At 40.2% G+C, this 25,275-nt stretch overlaps 1 protein-coding gene across 8 annotated transcripts in view; it reads right to left on the reverse strand.

Moving 5' to 3' along the window:
- The window catches only part of MAGI2 (membrane associated guanylate kinase, WW and PDZ domain containing 2), a 1,367,587-nt gene extending 1,342,595 nt beyond the window's left edge, over positions 1–24,992 (reverse strand). For 3 of the 8 annotated variants that reach the window (XM_075345209.1, XM_075345205.1, XM_075345204.1), the window contains exon 1: positions 24,457–24,989. In XM_075345209.1, the coding sequence (XP_075201324.1) occupies positions 24,457–24,754 (298 nt within the window). In that variant the 5' untranslated portion in view covers positions 24,755–24,989. Of the gene's footprint in view, positions 1–24,456 lie in introns of all 8 variants that reach the window. The other 5 variants (XM_075345212.1, XM_075345208.1, XM_075345207.1 and 2 more) reach the window with 3 other exon arrangements.
- Positions 24,993–25,275: the final 283 nt, after the last annotated feature.

The raw sequence follows: 25,275 nt of genomic DNA on the forward strand, positions 1-25,275 counted from the left end.
GAAATTTTGATCAGGGTCATTGGATGTTTTTGGTTGTCATTATGAATTAAAAAGAGAAAACACAGTAGTTTGACAATAAATTTACAAAAAGCAAGATGGGGGCACTCACTATTCCAGTGCAGCTCTTTTTATTTCATCTTGACTAGATAAATAAAAGGCAAAAGGAGAGCGAGGGGGGCACAGAGGATGACAGCACTGTTTCACACCTCAACGGGTGCTTCAACAGATCTGCACTGGAATGGAGAGTGCCCTCAGCTTGCTTTTTATAAATTTCCATGGACTTTTTCCTTTGGAGTGAGCACCGCCTGTTAGCAGCGTCTTCCATCAGCTGGACATCCCTGGAGAAAGCGTCTACACCTGCCACAGAGCTGCCATGTGTCTGTTCTGACTGCACCAAGACATTGGTATCATCGTGTAAATGGTAAGCAGTGCCCAGTTTTTTTCTCTTTTTTTTAAGTCATCTAGTTGACAATAAATGGCTTCACCCAACCACCAACTATACGTGGAAAAAAAGATTTTGTGTTATCATTCATATTCTCTGAAAAAAAAGCCAAGAAAGCAAAAAATCTGCCGGGGTATGTAAACTTTTGAGCACAACTGCATGTGCTCAAATAGCAGTTACTTTTACCACATGTCTACCACATGTCTACCTATTTCCCCTTGTGAAAATAAAACATTTGCTGCTAAAGCAATTTTTCATTTTTTCAATCCATATTGCCCTAATTCCTCTGTAGCACCTAAAGAGTTAACAAAAGTCCTAACTTAGAATAATTTGAGTGGTGCAGTTTTAAAAAAAATTGTATCATTTCTTTTGGTCTTCTGATATATCGGCCTCTCCAACTCCTTCACAACTGAATAGGTCCGTAAAAAATTGGATTGGTAAGTTTCCTTGAAAATAAAATAATGAAAAATTGCTACTAAATTTTAACCCTTCTAACACTGTAACAAAATAGAAGGACATTTAAAAAAATGATGCTACTATAAAGCATACAGACATGTGGGAAATGGTATTTATAAGCTATTTTATGTAGCATGAATATCTGGTTTAGACCTTAATCTCGCTAGCAAATAAATAATCGCTCTGATACTCATCCAGAAAAGTGGGACGAGTGTCATTTGTATGTCCTGCGTTTGTCACTCTGTATGTCATGCGAGTGCTATGTAAGTGCACAATTGTTTTCTCGCCTACCATTCGTATGACATGAGTATGCAATGCGTTTTTAACATTGTCTTTTACATACTATAATAAATATGTAATTTTAAGCTCATTGTCATAAATAATAAAACAATATTATATAAAGATATAGCTGGATAGAAAATAGAAAGATATTAAACAGCAAAAGTAAAACAGACAGCCCCGGTGTTTTTTCAAATAACCTATTTTTTGTGTTTTTTTCTTTGTACTTACTGGGTTAGAAATGGGGGTGTCTGATAGACACACCTCCATTACTAACCCCTGTGATTAATATCAGCTGACACTACACAGCTGAGATCTACCCCAAGTACCATTATCCCGATTTACACCGCACCTGGACAATTGGAAATAGCTGAACAAAGCATCAGAATTGGCACATCTAATGTGATGTACCGCTTCTGGGGGCAGATGTTGGTTGTTATTTTTAGACTTGGAAGGGCCCAAAAAAATGGACCCTCCCAGCCTGGTAATATCAGATCACAGCTGGGCGGCACGATGGGTCAGTGGTTAGCACTACAGTCTTGCAGCGCTGGGGTCCTGGGTTCAAATCCCACCAAGGACAAAATCTGCAAGGAGTTTGTATGTTCTCCCCGTGTTTGCTGGGTTTCCTCCGGGTTCTCCAGTTTCCTCCCACACTCCAAAAACATACAGATAGGGAATTTAGATTGTGAGCCCCAATGGGGACAGTGTTCCTGATGTATGTAAAGTGCTGCGGAATATGTTAGCGCTATATAAAAATAAAGATTTTTTTTATTATTATTTACAGCTGTCTGCTTTACCTTTGCTTGTTATCAAAGATAGGGGGTATCCCATGTCGGGTTTTTAAATGATGTATTTACTTATTTATTAGACTAAGCCAGACCAAATACCCATGAAAGGCACTAAAGGGTGCAAGTTTATAATATGTACGGTGTTGTGACATTATATAGCTGTAGGATAGCAATCTATTCTATCTATTTAATATAATCAATCTTTCTATATCTTTATATTAGTTGTTGTTTTTTCCTTTAAGATGTGTGCGAGAAAAAAAATGGCATACAGATGGTTCGTGTGTCGTCTGATTTTTTTCTCGCACCCATTGACTTGAATTGATGAGTTTTGTCTGATATATGTGACCATACGCTGCGATTTTTTTTTACAGCTCAGGAAAATCTTGCAGATATACAGTGCCTCATTGAATAACATTGGTGGGAGTACAATCCAATTTTTTAATTAGATTGCACTGGCCGATATTAAACACAGATGTGAGCGAGCCCTTAAGGCTATAAGCATTGAAAGTTTCAAAATTGCACATTTTTCAACATTTTCATCAAATTTCAATTATTTTCACAAACAAAAATAAAACGTTATCAACCTAAGTTTACAGTTAACATAAAGTACAATGTGTTACAAAAAACTTTCTCAGAATAACTGGAATATAAAAAAGCAAATGGGGCTTGGTCATTAAGGGGAACCTGTCACCAGATTTGGGGCCTATAAGCTGTGGCCACCACCAGTGGGTTCTTATATACAGCATTCTAACATGCTGTATATAAGAGCACAGGCCGCTGTGTAGAGCATAAAAAACACTTTATAATACTTACCTAAACGGTCGGTGCGGAGCAGATGGGTCAGATGGGTGTCTCTATTCTTTGGTACTGGCGCCTCCTCTTTCAGCCATCTTTGTCCTCCTTCTTCTGAAGCTACTGTGGATGACGCGTCCGACGTCGTCCACAATAGCCGGCATTGCGGTTCTGCGCATGTGCACTACAATACTTTGATCTGCCTTGCTCAGGGCAGATCAAAGTGCGCCTGCACAGGACCACAGTGTCGGCTTGTGTGGATGACGTAGGACTCGTCATCTATACTAGCTTCAGAAGACGGAGGACAAAGACGGCCGAAAGAGAAGGCGCCAGTACCAAAGAATAGAGACACCCATCCGACCCATCTGCTCCGCACCGACCATTTAGGTAAGTATTATAAACTGTTTTTTACGTTCTACACAGCGGCCTGGGTTCTTATGTACAGCATGTTAGAATGCTGTATATAAGAGCCCACTGGTGGTGGCCGCAGCTTATAGGCCCCAAATCTGGTGACAGGTTCCTTTTAAGCTCAAAATTGCCTCTGTCACTAAGCGGTTAAATAAAAATCTACTGGGGGGAGATTTATTAAAAGAAGTGCAGAGACAAAAATGTAGATATACGACTTAGCAAGCCGATTTATAGTTACAATTCGATCCCACTGCATTTCAGTGTAGTCACTACAAGACAGGCTGTTGATATCTTCTGCATTGGTTTCTCCAGGCTTTTGGCTGTAACTGAACAATGGCCTTTCAAAGCGTGATGTAGAAGCAGCAGGTCTCTAGCGTATCATGTTCTCAGTATCAAATTCCTGATAAAGGCCAAAACTATTTAGGGAATCCTATTTGTTGTTCTTTCTAAATAAATGATAAGTAGTTTATTGTTTCACCGTATCTTCAATCTTTCTAAAGTATTCTTCCTTAAAGTGCACTTATCATCAGAAAAAGATCTATTGTTTAAATCAGATTTTTGTGTTAAAAGTATCTATTGTTTTAAGTTTTACAAGTGTTTTGCATATCATAATCTGTCATACAAATAAAAAATAGAAATCTTGCGATTTTTACATTGGCTCTTGGGTTATTAACTTTCTTTTGATTAAAAAAAGCCACATATATATTAGTCACCATAAACAGGATCAGGCCCAATCTTTTATATTAATCCATCTAATGAGAGTGTCCAAAGCTCATTGTGAAGGGAAGGGGAACAAGTGGAGCTGTGACATCACATATTGAGATTGGTGGTTCTTGGGTTTTGAGCTGTGTATAAAAGTGTTACATGTCATTGCAATTCTGCTGTTGCTGATCAGAAACCAAGCAGAAAACTGTACATGAAGGGAAAAGACATTAAAGGGGTGGTCTGAAAGCTGAAGAAATTTAAAGCCCTATCTAATTATTATCCCAATCTAAACTAATTTCTAATGTGGCTATATAAAATGTCCTCTTTCCTATTTAGTGCATGCTGGGTTACTCAAGCAAAGCGTCATCAGAGCAGGGGGCAGAGGCTGTGATCACTGTCACAGCTTTTGCCTCCTCCATGAAACAAAGTGTCATCAGTGAATTTTTGAAAATTGTTTAAATAGATAATTTAAAAAAAATGTGAGATCTGCTCCCTTTTTTATAACCAGGCAAGGCAAAGCAGACAGCTTAGGGCTGCAGCCTGTAGCGGTCTGTCATTTCTTCAAAATGTATTTCATATCCACAATTGTTTGCTTGGCAATTGCCTGCTCTTACTGCCATTTTGTTTTCTTTTGCAGCTCCTTAGCTCTTTCTATGAACATTTTACAGCCATTTTTCAGCACATAAGTTCGGGCCACCATTATATGGGGTCCGGGATCAAATTTGTGGTCAAGTCCAGGTCTTATTAGACATCTATGTGGGACAGTGTTACATGACTTTGTACTTAGCACTAGGTACAATAGATAGAACAATGTAAACATTGGAGACCCTGCAGTACCTCAGCACCCTTCAAACAGTTGATTGAGGGGGGCCAAGTGTCAGCCCCCACAACTTAATATAGTTAGCATATCCTAAGGATAGACAATTAATATTCTCTAAAATAGACTTACGGTCTTGTTCATAAATCACAATTTACAGTGTTTACTAAGAAAAATAATGACACATGTATCATAAACATGAACAAAAAAATTGTACTACAATAGTGTACTGATACTATATATACAGTTAGGTCCAGAAATATTTGGACAGTGACACAAGTTTTGTTATTTTAGCTGTTTACAAAAACTTGTTCAGAAATACAATTATATATATAATATGGGCTGAAAGTGCACACTCCCAGCTGCAATATGAGAGTTTTCACATCCAAATCGGAGAAAGGGTTTAGGAATCATAGCTCTGTAATGTATAGCCTCCTCTTTTTCAAGGGACCAAAAGTAATTGGGCATGGGACTCTAAGGGCTGCAATTAACTCTGAAGGCATCTCCCTCATTTACCTGTAATCAATGAAGTAGTTAAAAGGTCTGGGGTTGATTACAGGTGTGTGGTTTTGCATTTGGAAGCTGTTGCTGTGACCAGACAACATGCGGTCTAAGGAACTCTCAATTGAGGTGAAGCAGAACATCCTGAGGCTGAAAAAAAAGAAAAAATCCATCAGAGAGATAGCAGACATGCTTGGAGTAGCAAAATCAACAGTCGGGTACATTCTGAGAAAAAAGGAATTGACTGGTGAGCTTGGGAACTCAAAAAGGCCTGGGTGTCCACGGATGACAACAATGGTGGATGATCGCCGCATACTTTCTTTGGTGAAGAAGAACCCGTTCACAACATCAACTGAAGTCCAGAACACTCTCAGTGAAGTAGGTGTATCTGTCTCTAAGTCAACAGTAAAGAGAAGACTCCATGAAAGTAAATACAAAGGGTTCACATCTAGATGCAAACCATTCATCAATTCCAAAAATAGACAGGCCAGAGTTAAATTTGCTGAAAAACACCTCATGAAGCCAGCTCAGTTCTGGAAAAGTATTCTATGGACAGATGAGACCAAGATAAACCTGTACCAGAATGATGGGAAGAAAAAAGTTTGGAGAAGAAAGGGAACGGCACATGATCCAAGGCACACCACATCCTCTGTAAAACATGGTGGAGGCAACGTGATGGCATGGGCATGCATGGCTTTCAATGGCACTGGGTCACTTGTGTTTATTGATGACATAACAGCAGACAAGAGTAGCCGGATGAATTCTGAAGTGTACCGGGATATACTTTCAGCCCAGATTCAGCCAAATGCCGCAAAGTTGATCGGACGGCGCTTCATAGTACAGATAGACAATGACCCCAAGCATACAGCCAAAGCTACCCAGGAGTTCATGAGTGCAAAAAAGTGGAACATTCTGCAATGGCCAAGTCAATCACCAGATCTTAACCCAATTGAGCATGCATTTCACTTGCTCAAATCCAGACTTAAGACGGAAAGACCAGGCAGTGATTGCCTCCAAAGGATTCGCAACAAAATATTGAAAATAAAAATATTTTGTTTGGGTTTGGTTTATTTGTCCAATTACTTTTGACCTCCTAAAATGTGGAGTGTTTGTAAAGAAATGTGTACAATTCCTACAATTTCTATCAGATATATTTGTTCAAACCTTCAAATTAAACGTTACAATCTGCACTTGAATTCTGTTGTAGAGGTTTCATTTCAAATCCAATGTGGTGGCATGCAGAGCCCAACTCGCGAAAATTGTGTCACTGTCCAAATATTTCTGGACCTAACTGTATATACATATATATATATATATATATATATATATATAAATATATATATATATATATATATATATATATATATATATATATATATATATATATATATATATATATATAGATATATATATATAGATATATATATATATATATCTATATATATATATATATCTATATATATATATATATAGATATATATATATATATATAGTGTATTATTCTATTATTTGTCCTTCAGTGGAGAATTACACATGTGCATCTGTTTTTTCACCTACCTTTTGAGCCATTTTGCAAAATGTGTATCTGCTGTTGCCAAAATGTCAGCAAAAGATAAATGATTATGCGCCAAACTCATCAATCAAGTTTGGGTTTTCTAGATGTTTTTGCCTATTCATTAATTGTGACTATTTAAAAAGTCACACAATTTGGTGCAAATCGCCCAAATTGAACCCCGTGAAGTGATTTATGGACTGCAAGCAAAAAGTCATAATTTTTTCACCATTTTGTAAAAGATGCAACTTTTTTCCCAAAAAGTTGTAAAAACTAGTTAATGCCAGGAACATAGCCCGTTTTTCACATTGAGAAAAAATTGTCAACCACGTGTGCGATTTTAATGATTTGGCACAATAAACATGATATCACAAGGCAAAAAAAAAAGTGACACTAAAAAAAAATACAAATGAAGAATCATGACCATTGTATTCTATCAAACAAGGATAAAATTGCAAATTTTAAGACCAAGCTTGCCACTCTAGGCACTGTGCTCATTTTTTTTTAGACGCCAAATAATGAAACCTTCCATAGTGTTCAAAACAAAACAACTTGGCTTGTAAATTTGCAAATATGTTTTTTAACTCATCAATCAAATACACATACCATAAGAGCACAATACTTTCTCCATTTGTATACAGCTATAGCATTTGGAGCTTAACCAAGATACATTTTTTTATGTATCTGAGGTGCTCCATGTGATTGATTTGGACAACCTGGACCTAAATAAAATTCAGAGAACATTTTGTATTTACAATAACATTCTTTTATTCTTGGTTTGAGGAAATCATGTATTCTCCAGCTCCAGCCGTTCACCATCAATCATGTATTTTATTGGCTCTGATGTTACAGTCTGTACATTGAAATAAACAAATTAAACCATTCTAATCAAACACCACTGAAAATGCGGACATTTTTTGGAAGACCATATTAGGCTGGGTTCACATCACATTCTCCTCGCTGATAAAAAAATTCATCAGGGGCTTTTGTTTAACTAACAAAAATGTTAACAGACGTTACAATGATATTGCTCATGATTAAGAGCTTTTTTGCTTGAAACGCGTTGACATTGCCTTTTCTTATTATGACCTAACATGTTTATATTGCTGGCTTTTAACACTAGAAGTCCCAGAAATTTCGAGCTTCCCCCTGAAGTCCTGAAAGAGGCTCAAATGACCCTTAGTCCAAACTGAATAGAACTAACTAGAAACTAAATGGCTAAACTCAATGGAAAACAACAACCTCCTGTGGTGCGACAGTAATGGCTTTAATTACAGAACAAAAGACGGTGATTATAGGATGTTAGCTAAAATCCTTCAGGTCATTCGACCCGTCTCTGGGTTCCAAAGGTAGAAATGTTAAATGACCCCTCTCTGGGACTTCAAGTGTTAAACAACATAAAATTCTATTGTTTATTATTCTGGGTGCTGGATCCTTTGTTTTTCAGTTATTGTTACCAAGATATTTGAATGAGGCAAATGAAGCCTAGGCTATAAACGTGGAAGACTGCGCTATGGCTGTATAAAAAAAAAAACAGACACCTTCGGAAAGAGTACATACTTTTTTATTTTAGACTCATTTGCCCCATTCAGGTGAATAATTGAGTGCGGACAAAACATGGTGAGCAGCATGATGCTTTACCTGATAGAAAAACATGCACCCTGTAGTTAATGTGTATCTCTAATTCTTCGTTTGAAGATTTTCCATCTCCAGGTGTTATGTATCTAATCTAGCCAATGAATCTTTCACTTCACTGTTCCCTGTTCAAAGATCGGGCACTCGACATCTGAGTGGTGCGCATGTCGGCTGTGATGCTAGTCACTACTTACGGATAGTATAGACGGAAAGGTAGTCAGACAAGCCGGGGTCAGGAAACAAGAGGACACGACAGGACACAGGGAGTAAGCAGAAACACAGTCAAGTCACAGGCCGAGAGTTAGAATTCCAGGAGAGTATGTATTAGATTCAGGGAGCTGACAGGGATGTGGTCAGTTAACGGTCCGAGGTCAGAAGCCAGGAAGTAACGACAAGAACAAGGAGCAAGCAGAGAGGATTCAGACAACTTTACGGGGTCAAGAAACTTAGATCAAAATAAAAACACAAGCCAAGAGCACAACTGCAGAACCAGAGAGTAAGACTGGCAAGGTTCTGGGAGAGCATGCCTAGTAAAGAAACAGAGCAATTACCAGGAAGGTGGAACACATGAGTAAAAGCATCTCCCAGAACCTTTATGGAATCCTGTGCTGTCAAACAACCTGTCAGATAGTGCTCAAAGACACACAGCAGAGCATCTCCAAATGCAAGATGCTCTGCACAAAGGAAACATGTCACTGCTGGCTCTGTAGTTCAGGAAGGCGCGGCAGAGCATCACCTGTGAGCAAGATGCTCTGCACAGAGAAATCGTGACATCGGCTATGATGTCGCTCTCTCCTTTTCTATTTCTAGCATCCAATTGGGAATAGGGCTATACACACACATACACAGTGCAATTTTTGGGACATTGAAGACAGCGATGGATATGGTGACAAGCAGCTGACATGTGCCGATGACATTACCTGTAGCCTATTGGTGAGTGTGTACTATAAATTATTGCAGAAGGCACTACCTCAGTACCCTCTGAAAAAGCTATATGCGAAACATGAGTCATGATACAGAACATGAGAGTGACTTAGTATACTTATTACGACGTGTGTTGGGTATTGCTACAATTGTCCCCTTGGAAGGCTGTATACAGGGGTTGGCATAATGGCTTTGTTACCTCCCTTTTGCACTGGTTAAGTCCACATAAATTGGATATATATGATATAATTTTTGGTATTTGATTACAGATATTATTTAAGTAATCCCATTGCAATCATGGATTATTATATTTCTGTATTAGTTTTCCTTGAATTGACTTTTATTATTGTTCCCCTACTGTTTTATTGGATTAGTTAATTATTGTCAATAACTGATAATGCATTTTTCCACTGCAAGACTTACCATTGTGATCACACTGTCTTTTGGGGTATTTATTTATATATATATATATATATATATATATATATATATATATATATATATATATATATATATTTATATTTATTTTTTTATATATATATATATATATATATATATATATATATACAGTACAGACCAAAAGTTTGGACATAACCTTTCATTCAAAGACTTTTCTTTATTTTCATGACTGAAAATTGTAGATTCACATTGAAGGCATCAAAACTATGAATTAGCACATGTGGAATGAAATACTTAACAAAAAATGTGAAACAACTGAAAATATGTCTTATATTCTAGGTTCTGCAAAGTAGCCACCTTTTGATTTGATTACTGCTTTGTACACTGTTGGCATTCTCTTGATGAACTTCAAGAGGTCGTCACCGGAAATGGTTTTCACTTCACAGGTGTGCCCTGTCAGGTTTAATAAGTGGGATTTTTTGCCTTCTAAATGGGGTTGGGACCATCAGTTGTGTTGTGCAGAAGTCTGGTGGATACACAGCTGATAGTCCTACTGAATAGACTGATAGAATTTGTATTATGGCAAGAAAAAAGCAGCTAAGAAAAATGAGTGGCCATCATTACTTTAAGAAATGAAGGTCAGTCAGTCCGAAAAATTGGGAAAACTTTGAAAGTGTCCCCAAGTGCAGTGGCAAAAATCATCAAATGCTACAAAGAAACTATCTCACATAAGGGCCGCCCCAGGAAAGGAAGACCAAGAGTCACCTCTGCTGCGGAGGATAAGTTTATACGAGTCACCAGCCTCAGAAATTGCAGGTTAACAGCAGCTCAGATTAGAGACCAGGTCAATGCCACACAGAGTTCTAGCAGCAGACACATCTCTATAACAACTGTTAAGAGGAGACTGTGCAGCAGGCCTTCATGGTAAAATAGCTGCTAGGAAACCACTGCTAAGGACAGGCAACAAGCAGAAGACACTTGTTTAGGCTAATGAACACAAGGCATGGACATTAGACCAGTGGAAATATGTGCTTTGGTCTGATGAGTCCAAATTTGAGATCTTTGGATCCAACCACCGTGTCTTTGTGCGATGCAGAAAAGGTGAACGGATGGACTCCACATGCCTGGTTCTCACCGTGAAGCATGGAGGAGGAGGTGTGATGGTGTGGGGGTGCTTTGCTGGTGACACTGTTGGGGATTTATTCAAAATTAAAGGCTAACTGAACCAGCATGGCTACCACAGCATCTTGCAGCGGCATGCTATTCCATCCGGTTTGCGTTTAGTTGGACCATCATTTATTTTTAAACAGGACAATGACCCCAAAACCACCTCCAGGCTGTGTAAGGGCTATTTGGCTAAGAAGGAGAGTGATGGGGTGCTACGCCAGATGACCTGGCCTCCACAGTCACCAGACTCCTTCAAGACTGTGGGAAAACCATTTCCGGTGACTACCTCTTGATGCTCATCAAGAGAATAAACCTCAAAAGCCTGATCACAACTCAAAAAAAGCCTATGTGATCAAAACACTAATGTAGTTCACAGTGAACAGAACAAATTCTATAAAGAACTACAACATTTAATATTAAGATATCTTTATTGAAGAATATATATAAAATGCAAGATAAAAACATGCACAGAAAAATGACGACATGGGAGGAGCAACTTCACATGGGGTGCAATCTCTCAATAACTGGTATCAAAGACCAGGGTCCAGATCAGATGCATTCAATATTTTCAATCTCTATCACAACATTAACATCCAAAATTGGACTCTTAATATCATCCGATGACCACTGTCTAATCAATACACACCACATATGAATTTTATACTTGAGTTGATCCAGAAAATATACACTCTGAAAAGCAGATGGATGGCAGACAGGAACGGGACAGCATGTCCATTATAATGATAACAGATGTCACATTGCATGGACTGTAGAAAAGCATGGAAGTCCAAAGATGTAATAGGGTGTGTCAGGAGTCAATAACACATAAAGGTAAGTAATGCCATGACCAAAAAAGTGGAACATGGGACAATAATAATAAATAAGAATCCTGACACACCGCACCACACTATATAGAGGTCACATGCAAGTATACAAAATCCTCAATGTAGTCACATGCTGCATCTTACCGCAGGACACCCTGACGCGTTTCGCCGAAGCTTTATCCAAGGGCGCTTGCGTCAGGGTGTCAGAGTGTATATTTTCTGGATCAACTCAAGCATAAAATTCATATGTGGTGTGTATTGATTAGACAGTGGTCATCGGATGATATTAAGAGTCCAATTTTGGATGTTAATGTTGTGATAGAGATTGAAAATATTGAATGCATCTGATCTGGACCCTGGTCTTTGATACCAGTTATTGAGAGATTGCACCCCATGTGAAGTTGCTCCTCCCATGTCGTCATTTTTCTGTGCATGTTTTTATCTTGCATTTTATATATATTCTTCAATAAAGATATCTTAATATTAAATGTTGTAGTTCTTTATAGGATTTGTTCTCATCAAGAGAATGCCAAGAGTGTGCAAAGCAGTAATCAAAGCAAAAGGTGGCTACTTTGAAGAACCTAGAATATAAGACATATTTTCTGTTGTTTCACACTTTTTTGTTAAGTATTTCATTCCACATGTGTATATTCATGGTTGTGATGCCTTCAATGTGAATCTACAATTTTCAGAGTCATGACAATAAAGAAATGAGAAGGTGTGTCGAAACTTTTGATGTGTACTATATATACAGTGCTGGCCAAAAGTATTGGCACCCCTGCAATTCTATTAGATAATACTCAGTTTCTTCTTGAAAATGATTGCAATCACAAATTCTTTGGTATTATTATCTTCATTTAATTTTTCTTCAATGAAAAAAAATAAAAAAAATTGTCATAAAGCCAAATTGGATATAATTCCACACCAAACATAAAAAAGGGGGTGGACAAAAGTATTGGCACTGTTTGAAAAATCATGTGATGCTTCTCTAATTTGTGTAATTAACAGCACCTGTAACTTACCTGTGGCACCTAACAGGTTGGCAATAACTAAATCACACTTGCAGCCAGTTGACATTGATTAAAGTTGACTCAACCTCTGTCCTGTGTCCTTGTGTGTACAACAATGAGCATGGAGAAAAGAAAGAAGACCAAAGAACTGTCTGAGGACTTGAGAATCCAAATTGTGAGGAAGCATGAGCAATCTCAAGGCTGCAAGTCCATCTCCAAAGACCTTAAAGCTCCTGTGTCTACGGTGCGCAGTGTCATCAAGAAGTTTAAAGCCCATGGCACTGTGGCTAACCTCCCTAGATGTTGAGGGAAAAGAAAAATTGACGAGAGATTTCAACGCAAGATTGTGCGGATGGTGGATAAAGAACCTTGACTACCATCCAAACAAGTTCAAGCTGCCCTGCAGTCCGAGGGTACAAGAGTGTCAACCTGTACTATCCGTCGGCGTATGAATGAAAAGGAACTGTATTGTAGGATACCAAGGAAGACCCCACTTCTTACCCCGAGACATAAAAAAGCCAGGCTGGAGTTTGCTAAAACTTACCTGAGAAAGCCTAAAATGTTTTGGAAGAATGTTCTCTGGTCAGATGAGACAAAAGTAGAGCTTTTTGGGAAAAGCCATCAACATAGAGTTTACAGGAAAAAAAAGAGGCATTCAAAGAAAAGAACACGGTCCCTACAGTCAAACATGGCGGAGGTTCCCTGATGTTTTGGGGTTGCTTTGCTGCCTCTGGCACTGGACCTCTTGAGCGTGTGCATGGCATTATGAAGTCTGAAGACTACCAACAAATTTTGCAGCATAATGTAGGGCCCAGTGTGAGAAAGCTGGGTCTTCCACAGAGGTCATGGGTCTTCCAGCAGGACAATGACCCAAAACACACTTCAAAAAGCACTAGAAAATGGTTTGAGAGAAAGCACTGGAGATTACTAAAGTGGCCAGCAATGAGTCCAGACCTGAATCCCATAGAACACCTGTGGAGAGATCTCAAAATGGCAGTTTGGAGAAGACACCATTCACATCTCAGGGACCTGGAGCAGTTTGCCAAAGAAGAATGGTCTATAATTCCGGGAGAGCATTGTAAGAAACTCAATGATGGTTACCGGAAGCGGTTGTTCGCAGTTATTTTGGCTAAAGGATGTGCAACCAAGTATTAGGCTAAGGGTGCCAATACTTTTGTCTGGCACATTTTTGGAGTTTTGTATGGAATGATCAATGATTAGATTTTTGTTTCATTCTCTTTTGGTGTTTTTTCATTGCAAGCAAAATAAATGAAGTTAATAATACCAAAGAATTTGTGATTGCAATAATTTTCAAGAAGAAACTGAGTATTATCTGACAGAAATGCAGGGGTGCTAATACTTTTGGCTAGAACTGTATATATATATATATATATATATATATATTTTTTTTTTTTCTGTAGTAGTTACTTAGTTACATAGGTTGAAAAAAGACCTAGGTCCATCTAGTTCATCCTCCACCAATTATATATTTTGTTTTGTCATTAAGTTGTTTCTAATCAACAATGTTGTGTGTACTGAGGAGATCATCTAGCACTTTTTTAAAAGCTGTATACATAGTATCTGCCATTACTACCTCTTGCTGTAGGGCATTCCACAGTCTGACTGCTGTAACTGTAAAGAACCCTTTCCTATTTAGCTGCCAAAATCGCTTTTCTTCTACTCGCAGTGAATGCCCCCTGGTCCATAGTATTGCAGTAATGACACAAGTAAGTGTATTATTGTCTTTTTCGGCATTTAATACAGTTTGTGCATTTGAATTTAACATAGTATTGTTATTTACTGTCATTATATTTCTGGCTCTGAGAGTAATTCATAGCTATTTATCTATTTTTAGTACTCTTTAATGCTTCCTAGTCGTGGTATCATCTAATTATGGGTCTTTTGATCCAAATGAGGTTACTGTCTATAGATGAACCCTGCAGTTAATGCGCAATCTTTAATTCTTCATGTGAAGACTGACTTGAGACGCATATATCTTTCTAAATGTTGTATTTGCCAGATTTTTCATCTAAAACAGGGATCCTGGCTCGATAACTTGTCAACCGTGGTGGCGTTCCAGCCTCTCTTGTCACAAATATCACCAAAACAAGGGGAGCTGGAATTGAGTTAATTACATGTGCCAAAGCAAATATTTCCTCTGACAAAATAAATACCAGGGTTGCTGGATAAACAAAAGAATACTGCAAGCAAAATGTAAGAATTCTGCTGAGATCACCGACTTTCTTCTCTGTGGAATTTAATTTACTGATGAGGCCTTATCACTTTTGCATGGAATTCTGAGCACTTTGTAACAATGCACAGATGTCATTTAGCATGCACAAGCTACTAATGAATTCTTCCACTGACAACAACATGCCTTAGATGCAGGCAAGGTAATACCAATCATGCAGATAATGTCATTAAACACATATTAAAGCTACACAGTTCTAATATTAAGTACTAATGTGCAGTATTAGAATAGTGTGCAAGTGATATTATCTTTAAACTTTTTCCTATCTCTACGATAAGATGCTATTTCTTATCTAATGTCAATGTAAAACTAAGAGAAAGAGAGCACAAAATAGTGTCTTACCAGATATTAAAATAAAAGTATGTTATTGTACACTCACCTAGTGTGGTTGTGAAAGTCACAACCAACACAAAAAGCACACAGATAATGACAGCTACCGCAGCCCCTTGTGTTGATATCTTCAATGCTGGAGAGTAGAAGGGGTTAACGCCGCACAGTCACCAAAGGACAAAAAAAAATTGTTGATTTAATGAAAGATTATTTTATTCCATAGGTCTACGCGTTTCGAGGTGAGGACCCCTGCTACAGGACCACAAAAATCAGAAAAATCAACAATATTGTTGATTTTTCTGATTTTTGTGATCCTGAAGAAGAGGTCCTCACCTCAAAATGCGTAGACCTAAGGAATAAAATAATCTTTCATTAAATCAACAATTTTTTTATCATTCTTTGGCAACAGCATGGCGTTAACCCCTTCTACTCTCCAGCATTGAAGTTTTCTAATATCAATGAAAGATTTAAAGGGAAATCAGCTCATCACCTTTGAGATCATGTGAAAGTAGTTGAAAGTACAATTCCTATTTAACAATAGCCTCTTAGTTTCTTATATCCAGTGTTTAGTTTCTGCATTTATTTCACATTACAATTAACCAACTTTGTATTATGTACAGTAGCATGTAAAAATATGGGCACCCCTAGCCAAAAGTACTCTTAGGCAAGTTGAAAATGAAATGATCTCTAAAATGCAAAAAGGTAAAGATGACGCATTTCCTTTGTAGTTCAGTTAAAAAATACAAACAAAAAACATTGTCATAGTTTACATTTAAAAAATAAAAAAAAAAGAAAATGGGCTGATGCAAAAGGTTTGGGCACCCTTGGAGATTTGTGTGCTCAGATAACTGACCAAGGTTTCAGACCTTAATTAGCCTGTTAGGGTTATGGCTTGTTCACTGTCATTGTTAGGAAAAGCAAGGTGATACAATTTTCACAGCTTTATAAAAAATAGCCTCCTCTAACCTAGTGCCAAAAAACAACAGCCATAGGTTCTTTTAAGCAGCTGCCTAGCACTCTGAAGGTGAAAATGATGGAGGGCCACAAAGCAGGATGAAGCTTCAAAAAGGTAGCAAAGCGTTTACAAGTTGTCCTTTTCTTAGTTGCAAATGTAATTACAAAATGGCAGTTAATAGGAACAGTGAAAGTCAAGATCATGTCTGGAAGACCAAGCAAAATTTCTGACAGGGTTGCTCATATGATTGCCAGAGAGGCAAATCAGAATCCCTTATTTACTGTAAAAGACCTTGAGGAAGATTTAGCAGACTCCGAAGTTGTGGTACATTATTCTACTGTTCATAGACACCTGCACAAATATGGCCTTCATGAAAGAGTCATCAGAAGAAAACCTCTCTTGCATCCTCACCATAAAATTCAGTGTCAGAAGTATGCAAAAGAACATCTAAACAAGCCTGATGCATTTTGAAAATAAGTCCTGCTAACCAATGAGGTTAAAATAGAACTTTTGGCCATAATGATCAAAGGTATGTGTGGAGAAAAAGGGCACAGAATTTCAGAAAAAAAACACCATATTGCCAACCATTAAGCATGGGGGTGGATCAGTCATGTTTTGCAGTTGTGTTGCAGCCAATGACACAGGGAATATTTCACAGGTAGGGGTAAGGATGGATTCAATTAAATTTCAACACAATTCTTGATGCAAACAAAACACCATTTGCAAAAAAAGCTGAAGTTGAAAACATGATGGCTTCTACAAATGGATAATGATCCTGAACACGTCAAAATTTACAACAGACTAAAGTGGGCTTTACACGCTACGATATCGTTAATGTTTTATCGTCGGGGTCACGTTGTTTGTGACACACATCTGGCGTCATTAACGATATCGTAGCGTGTAACAGTTATGTGCGACCTAAAACGATCACAAAAGCGGCAAAAATTGTTTGCCGCGGAGAGGTCATCCTAAAGCAAAAAATCGTTTACCTCTCATTAGCGATGTTATTCTGTGTGACTGTGTCCCTCTCCCTTCACTTCAGCTCCTCCCACTCTGAGTCTGAAACATTAACTCTGACTCTCTATACTGTCAAGCAAAAAACCATCTATAACAAATAACACATGTAAGAATTCACATTACACATTATAACAATTATTGTGCCTTCAAGGGGGAAAGTGGGCAGTATGTCCAACTTTTTACATTTGCACACAGAGCGATTCTAGTATACACATAGAATAAAATGTTATTGGCTGAACGACTCCTTGTCAATAGCTGCACATGATGATATGCTTGTGTCGCGGGTGGAGGGGACCCACTCGCCACGCTCGGGTCTGGGGCTTCTGCTGCTGCTGCTCGGTGGCTCGAGCGGTGGGCCGGACCCGGGGACTCGAGCAGCGCTCCTCACCCGTGAGTGAAAAGGGATGGTTTGTTTGGGGAGAGAGTTCGTGACGCCACCCACGGGACGTGGTGATGAGGGCACCACCGCTGCTGGTGATGGGGATCCCCGGAGAAATGGTAGGGAGCAGCTAGGATGTTGTTCCCTCCGTGGGTAGGGGTTGGTGATCCCGGGGCCCGATGGTGTAACGGGGAGGCTGGATGGCTGGGGTGCAGGGTTGCAGGGACAGCGCGGCGCAGGGCCAGACGGCACTGGTGTACTCACTCAGGAAATCAATGACAGAGTCTCTGGTAAACCAAACGGCCGGATGGACGGGTCCCGCAGCCGGCTGCAGTGTTGTTGTGCTCTCCCCGGACGGTGTGATGGTGGCTGTCTTTCCCTGCACCTGTTACAATGTGTTGACTCCTGTGGTTCCCCACCGGTAGTCCGCTCCCCGGCGTATAGGTACTGTAGGAGCCCGTTTTGCCCGCAGGCGCTGGCCCTTGGATCTCTAGCCTATGGCGGTGGCTGTATATCCTCTCAGTGTGAACTGTTCCCTTCTGTCGGGTCTTGGTTGTTGGGAAACCCCTGGGGTTCCTGTCACACTCGGATTTGACTATTGTCGGCAGCTCCGAGCCTGGTCGGGGTCCGATGGCCCTGCCTGTGTGCTTAGCTTCACTCCACTTCCCGGTTCGGTACCGGCGGGCCAACACCCGACCCCGGTCCCTACGGCTCTACAGAGTTCCAATAACTCCTGCAGACGGCCACCACCGTCTGCCCACCTTGCTGTCCGTGCCTGGGCTCCGACCCAGACACTTGCAGTTTCTGACCTCTCACTTTCACCTCCAAACTACTCTGACCGTTTTCCCGCCTCCAGGCCTGTGAACTCCTCGGTGGGTGGGGCCAACCGCCTGGCTCCGCCCCACCTGGTGTAGACATAAGACCCTGGAGGGAGGCAACAAGGGTTTTTGGTTGACTGTTGTAACTGTCTAGGGTGGGGGGTGTGTATGTTGTTATGTCTGTGACTACCTGGCTAGTCCAGGGCATCACACTCGCAAAAATGATGATTTTTAAGAAAGCGTAACAATAATTCCACCCAATGAATTAGCTTTTTGTTTGTTGGGTATTTGCTGGCCTGTTTAGACAGACACGAGCTCCTATGAACGCTTGTTCTGATTATTGGCCAGTATAAAAGGGCCATAAATTAGTTATCAGGATGGTGAAAGCTCAGGTAGTCGACACTTAGCAATCATAAAGTAATAGCCTATCATTGCAATTTATTATTAGTGAGAGTGATAAAAATAGTCCTTTCAGTAGTATCTGTAAGATGCTACTGTGAAGTGTTCCCAGCCGTCAGTTGGGTCTGGTTTTTAAAACCCTATTCTTACGTGTCTCCTACAGCTGGTCTTAGCTGTCCCCTGCAGAAATCATTGCTTATTCCATTGTGTAGCTTACATGATTGTAATATTTGGTTATATACTTGGGAGAAAAAAAAAAGATTACATATACCTCAATTGTATTTACAAAATAAGGCAAAAATTGCCTCTGTACATCTGTTTTGTATTGTTTCTAAAAGTAAATTGCAGATTGAAAAAAGACAAAACATTAACATACTAATAATATAATCAAGCAACAAAGTGCTGATCCAGAAAATTAGGCAGAAACTTTGCAGGTAAACAGGACTGCTACTACTTACACAATCTATAAATATAACTAAACTTCAGTCTTAGCCATTGAGGTGGGCTCTTCTTCAGATTTAGAATAGAGGGATACTCCTCCCAATCCTGAGCACCATTAGGCTATGTGCCCATAGGACTCTGTACCCACAGATTTTGCCGCGGAAAACACACAGATTTATCTGGATTTTCTAGATAAATCCGCAGGTTTTAACAAGTACAGACAGTCACTCCCCATGTTATCCTATGGGACATGGGGAGTGTCTGTGTCCATGTTGTGGTATGTGCGGCTGTGGAGTATGCTGCGGATGTCCCGCACGTAACTGCATGTCTATTATTCCTGCGTAAATACCTGCGGAAATCCCGGCCCTCCACTATGGAAATAGAGGCCAAGACTTCCGCAGGTAAGTCGCACGAATGTCCGCAGGTTTACCGCAGCTATTTCACTGGATTCCCGCAGCAATGGATAGCAGCGGATTCCGGGGAGCTGCTGCCGGAAACCTGCGGACGTACCTGCGGATATATCCGCGGGTACAGAGTCCCGTGGACACATAGCGTTAATGTTCCGTTAAGCACCAATCCAGAGTTTGGATGTTACTGCTGTAATGGTGCTTTAAATCTATGTCCCCTGCAACTGGTCATATATTTGCCCTCTGTCGCTCCAGTCTTGTGGCTCCATTTTGTGCCTGTAACTTTTGAGTGGCTGGAAGTCAGAAGAAGTGTCACAAACTCTGAAAACAGTCTATGAGATCCAGACCAAGGCCATAACGAGGCTCCCACAGAGTGAGTTGTGACCTCATGAAACACTGGAGCTACTAGCAGGTCACAAATTGCCAGAGACGGACAGTTGCAGCAGTGATAGAAGGTGAACCTGCCGGAGGGTGAGTACAAGACAGGGGACTTAGGCTTAAAGTGCCACTCCAGCGGTAATACAGTATCAAAAAATATATATGATAGTACTACTAGAAATCACACTTGTAGCTTAGGCCTTGAGGCACTCGCTGGTTAGAATAGGATATACATATATATGCTAGAAAGTGGTGTATGTAACTGCATGATAGCAACTAATCTACTGACATATAATTACACGCTGCCTTGCTCTGCATTGAACACCAGCAATTATAGAAACTACAGTACAGCTAGTCATAAAACTATGGTCCTTATCTCTTCTCCTTCAAGAGCGAAAGACGCATTCCTCTCCTCCTGGTGTGTTGTGTATTAGTATCTACCTTCTAATGTATCCTCTCCCTATTTGCTACAGATAATCCCAACTATTCCAATAATTATAGTGCCTGATTTAGGAAACACAAGGGTAATACATATCCGGCTCCAATTGTTTTACTATATATTGTTTTACACAGTATAATAGTATCTAGTATAACAAAATATATTATGATCAGCTATGATTACTAGGAGATGTTAATAGGTCAATGAAATGATGCAATGTTCAGTAATCTATTAACCTTAATAATAAAATAGTAGCTCCATATGGGAGAGTGAAATCAGGAGAAAGGAGTCCTTGAGAGGAGACTACAAGGGACAAGAAACTGAAATCTGCAAAGAGTGAAGCATGCATCCACAACTCACTTGTAAAATAGGGTTCTGTTTATTTTTTTAATGGTTCTAAGGGGTACTTTGCACACTACGACATCGCAGGTGCGATATTGGTGGGGTCAAATCGAAAGTGACGCCCATCCGGCGTCGCTGTCGGCATCGGAGTATGTGAATCAATTTTACTACGATTAACGAGCGCAAAAGTGTCAAAATTGTATGATCGGTGTAGTGTTGGGCATTTCCATAATGTCGCTGCAGCGACAGGTACGATGTAGTTTCTCGTTCCTGCAGCAGCACACATCGCTGTGTATGAAGCCGCAGGAGCGAGGAACATCTCCTTACCTGTGTCCCGGCTGCAATGAGGAAGGAAGGAGGTGGGCGGGATGTTTACGTCCTGCTCATCTCTGCCCCTCCGCTTCTATTGGCCGCCTGCCATGTGACGTGGCTGTGACGCCGCACGACCCGCCCCCTTTGGAAGGAAGCGGGTCACCGGCCAGAGCGACGTCACAGGGAAGGTAAGTGCATGTGAAGCTGATGTAGCGATAATGTTTGCTACGGCAGCTATCACAAGATATCGCGTGTGCGACGTGGGCGGGGACTATCGCGCTCGGCATCGCTACAATCGGCTTGCGATGTCGTAGTGTGCAAAGTACCCCTAACACTACTTTACATGTATGGATCATACATTAGTAAAGAGTGTGTTGTCGCTGATCGTGCATGGGTCCCGGCAGGTATGTCCCAACGTGACATCATCAAATTCGACCTCCTCCTCCCAATGTGAAAGTGAGACAACTTTTTGATTATCTCTGATTCTTCAAAGAAAACCGAAAAATTCTACGCAATAATTTTGTTGGATAGTCGTTCCCATCTTAGACTGCCCTGCAACAGTTGTCTTTGGACTGACATTACAGTAAGTAAAATGCGACTGAGCCCTGTACAGATGTGAAAAAGGCCTGAAATAAAAATGTTTCCAAAAAGAATCTTTAGTTCTGCTACACTGGCAAATAAGGTGTACTTGTGCAACTGGATGTATGCGATGTATCTCACCATTCAGGTGGTTAACAAATCCAGCATGCTTATGTGTGGGACACAACAGGTCACCTCTGGGCCATAGTTTAGACAAAATGGAAAATCATATGCAATTTAGAATTCTCATTTGATCATATGAATATGATAAATTTATATTTGGACACTTCAGAAGCTCCAAAGTGCACAAGGCCAATGACCTCACATATGGCGTACCGCAAATGCCTACAACCTTGTCACCCACTACCATTGCAAAGACAACATCTATGTCTTAATGTCTCATTAGTTCGGAACCTACAATTATTAAGGTGCAAATAAACTTAGGAAAAAAACCTTCTATTCTCAACTTTTATCCTTTGTATTTTTCATTGGCCTCTGAGAACTTTCTACATGAAACACTTTGTAACTTTCTATCACTCATATGTATGATCTGAGCATAAACATTGTATTATTTCACAAAAGAAGAAATGTACTCAGTGTTACTTCCAAGGATGACTTCATGTCAGTGGAGGGTCCTGGTGGAGATGAGAGCTGTGTTATGAGATCACTTCATTGTTACCAAGCTCTTGTAAATAACCTGACTGTTCTCTTCCCTTCAGAGCTGTCATTAATCTGACACGCAGTAACCCTGATTAAATGTAAAGTACTAAGTCTTATGTAAGGCATCAGGTGCCATACAGATCACCAGATCTTACCCATGATGCCTCTTATTGCATGCATGTAATTATCACTAAGTAATCATTTAAATCCACAGTATTATATTTAATATACACTACATATAGAGCTTAACATATAATATATTTATGTTATATTTTATTTTCCATTTGACACTTATTTTAATGGATAAATATCCTTTTTATATATATACATATATATATATATATATATATATATATATATATGTGTCTGCTCTGTCATAAGTGGCAAATGCAAAATAAAATACAACATAAATATATAACATATTTTTATTATTAAGCGCTATATGTAGTGTATAATAGATATAATACTGTGGCCTTAAATTATCACTCAGTCATTATTACATACCATATCTACCTATCTATCTATCTATCTATCTATCTATGATTCTATCTATCTATCTATCTATCTATCTCTATGTAGCAAAAACAGGCAGCACTCCCCAAATTTTTTTTTTTTTTTTTAAAAAGTGGACTTTAATACCATATGGACCATTAAAGTCCACTTTTTAAAAACATTTTTTTGAGTGCTGCCTGTTTTTTTCGACATATGTTATCTGACATTAGATTTATGATTGTTGGGGGGGCCTTGCACCCATCTTTCAATAAAGTGGTTTTCCATTTTTTTTGCAATATCTATCGATAGATATGCCCTGTCTTAGATTGTAAAGTAGTGTGATGTTTGGACAATAAAACACATGGCACAAAAAACAGTAATATTAATAACTATATCATAGGGTTCACTCTTTACTCAGGACGCAGGGTCAAACATTACAAAATGTACCAACACACCACAATCCCACCACAAACAGCGGAACATTGGTAGACTATGTAGAGGGCACCAGGACGGTTCTGCAGACACTGGGTATGAGCTCGCTCATTGTTTATTTATATACCAGTATGACTGACACATTTACACATTTAGATTTTCTCTACAACAATAATATTGTTATCCTAGCCTACAAATGCCCACTACATTCACCGCCCCTATTCATTTCTTGTACAGGGTGTACTATTGCCAGGTGAAACGTTAACCCAATAAACTATGTGATGACAATAATTATGTTAATGTGCTGTCTTGGTCCTAATGCATTTCTAAGTGCCCTGTAATCACTGGTTCCGCCTATGTAGCTGGAAGTTATAAAAAGACTTGTTAGTGGAGATGTCACACAGGTGCTATGTGCCCCCACTGGTGGATGCCGGGTGCTGTACCAGCTTCACCCTTCTCAGTGTATTCTAGCGGTTACCTAGCTACTAAGCGTTCATCTACAGTCATGTCTCTGGTTATCTCTTGTATCCTGCCCAAGGTCTTTCTGTCAGTTCAATGTCTGTCATTTACATAATCCACAAGAAGCAAATATACAGATGAGTTCTAGATCAATCCTTAACGTGATAATGTGCATGCACCCACATCATTCAGGTATATGATGCCAGGGTCCTGAAGTGCCCATAAATGAGGCATGGCTTCTGAGCATGTAGCCACATGGATAGTGTGCAGTCCTCAGCATGCCCCTGGCATAGCTGCATTTCATCCTGCGACACCAGTGCCCATGCCCTGAACTTCTGCCTCTGCCACACACACTGTGCCAGCACCAAGCAATGCCCCAACTCCAACAAGTCATTCATACAGCTGCAAAAACAAAGTTACTCAGGCAACTCCTGTCTCCTCTGCCCTAGAAGCTGCATTGCAGGGCTGGGCTTATTCCTTGTGATACCCCCATGTGAGGTGCCCCCAGAATGGCACCCTCCAGGTACCCAGGTCATGCAAGCTTCTCATGTCACCTTGTGTCATCACAGTAATGGCAGAGGAAAGCTCCCATCATGGTGTTCTGCACAATGGGCTCTGCATGGGGCTATGGCACAGCAGCATGTGTACAAAGGAGCAGCTCTCCTACCTTGTTTCACACACTTGATTCTGATGGGGTCCTTGCAGTGTTTGATGACAGCCAGCACATCCCTGATAGTGAGTCCGGCCACCGGAGTGTCATTCACCTCCAGCAGCAGCTCCTCAGGCACCAGCTTCCCACTCTGATAAGACACCTTCCCCGGCTTCACCTCCCCCAGGTAAGGGAATTGCCCATTCTCAGCACCCCCTCTGATGTCAAAGCCAAGCTCCCCTTCCAGGCTCCTGTCAATCACACACTCATGGACTTTGTTGGTCCAGTGGTTCTTCTTCTTTAGGTTCTTGGACATGGCCCCTGGTTCTGTGGCAAAGATTAAGAGGGGGTTCCTTGGAGGTTCCTGATGAATGGCCAGGCTTTGGGGATGGGAAGGCAGCAGGAATAGGAAGAAGGAGAAGTAATGTAGCCTCTTGCTCCAGCTCTGAGAGTGTCACTAGCTGGTCTCCATGCTGGAAGCTGGCACAGTGAGTGTGTGTAAGCGTGTGTGTGTACTAGTTGTACAGTAATAACTGGCAGAGGGAGGGGAAGGATGGAGAGCAGCAGGGGGAGGAGGAGGAGGAGGGATGGGAGCTGTCTGCTTTCTCCTCGCTTTATAACCCGGTAGTGAAGTGTGAGAGAGAGGCTGTGTGTGTTTGCCAGGCAACCAGAGAGGAGGAGGGCAGCAGCATTGTACCAGGCTATCAATCCCCTATACTGCGCTTATAGATCTGCTGCGAAGGCTGTGCCTGGATCCTGCTGGACTGAGGGGCTGTCTGCACAATGGACGGAGGACTCCTACATAACTGCACTGATCACCCTATATCTCTGCAGACT

The sequence above is a fragment of the Anomaloglossus baeobatrachus genome, chromosome 4 (assembly GCF_048569485.1).
Source record: "Anomaloglossus baeobatrachus isolate aAnoBae1 chromosome 4, aAnoBae1.hap1, whole genome shotgun sequence".
Classification (NCBI taxonomy): domain Eukaryota; kingdom Metazoa; phylum Chordata; class Amphibia; order Anura; family Aromobatidae; genus Anomaloglossus; species Anomaloglossus baeobatrachus.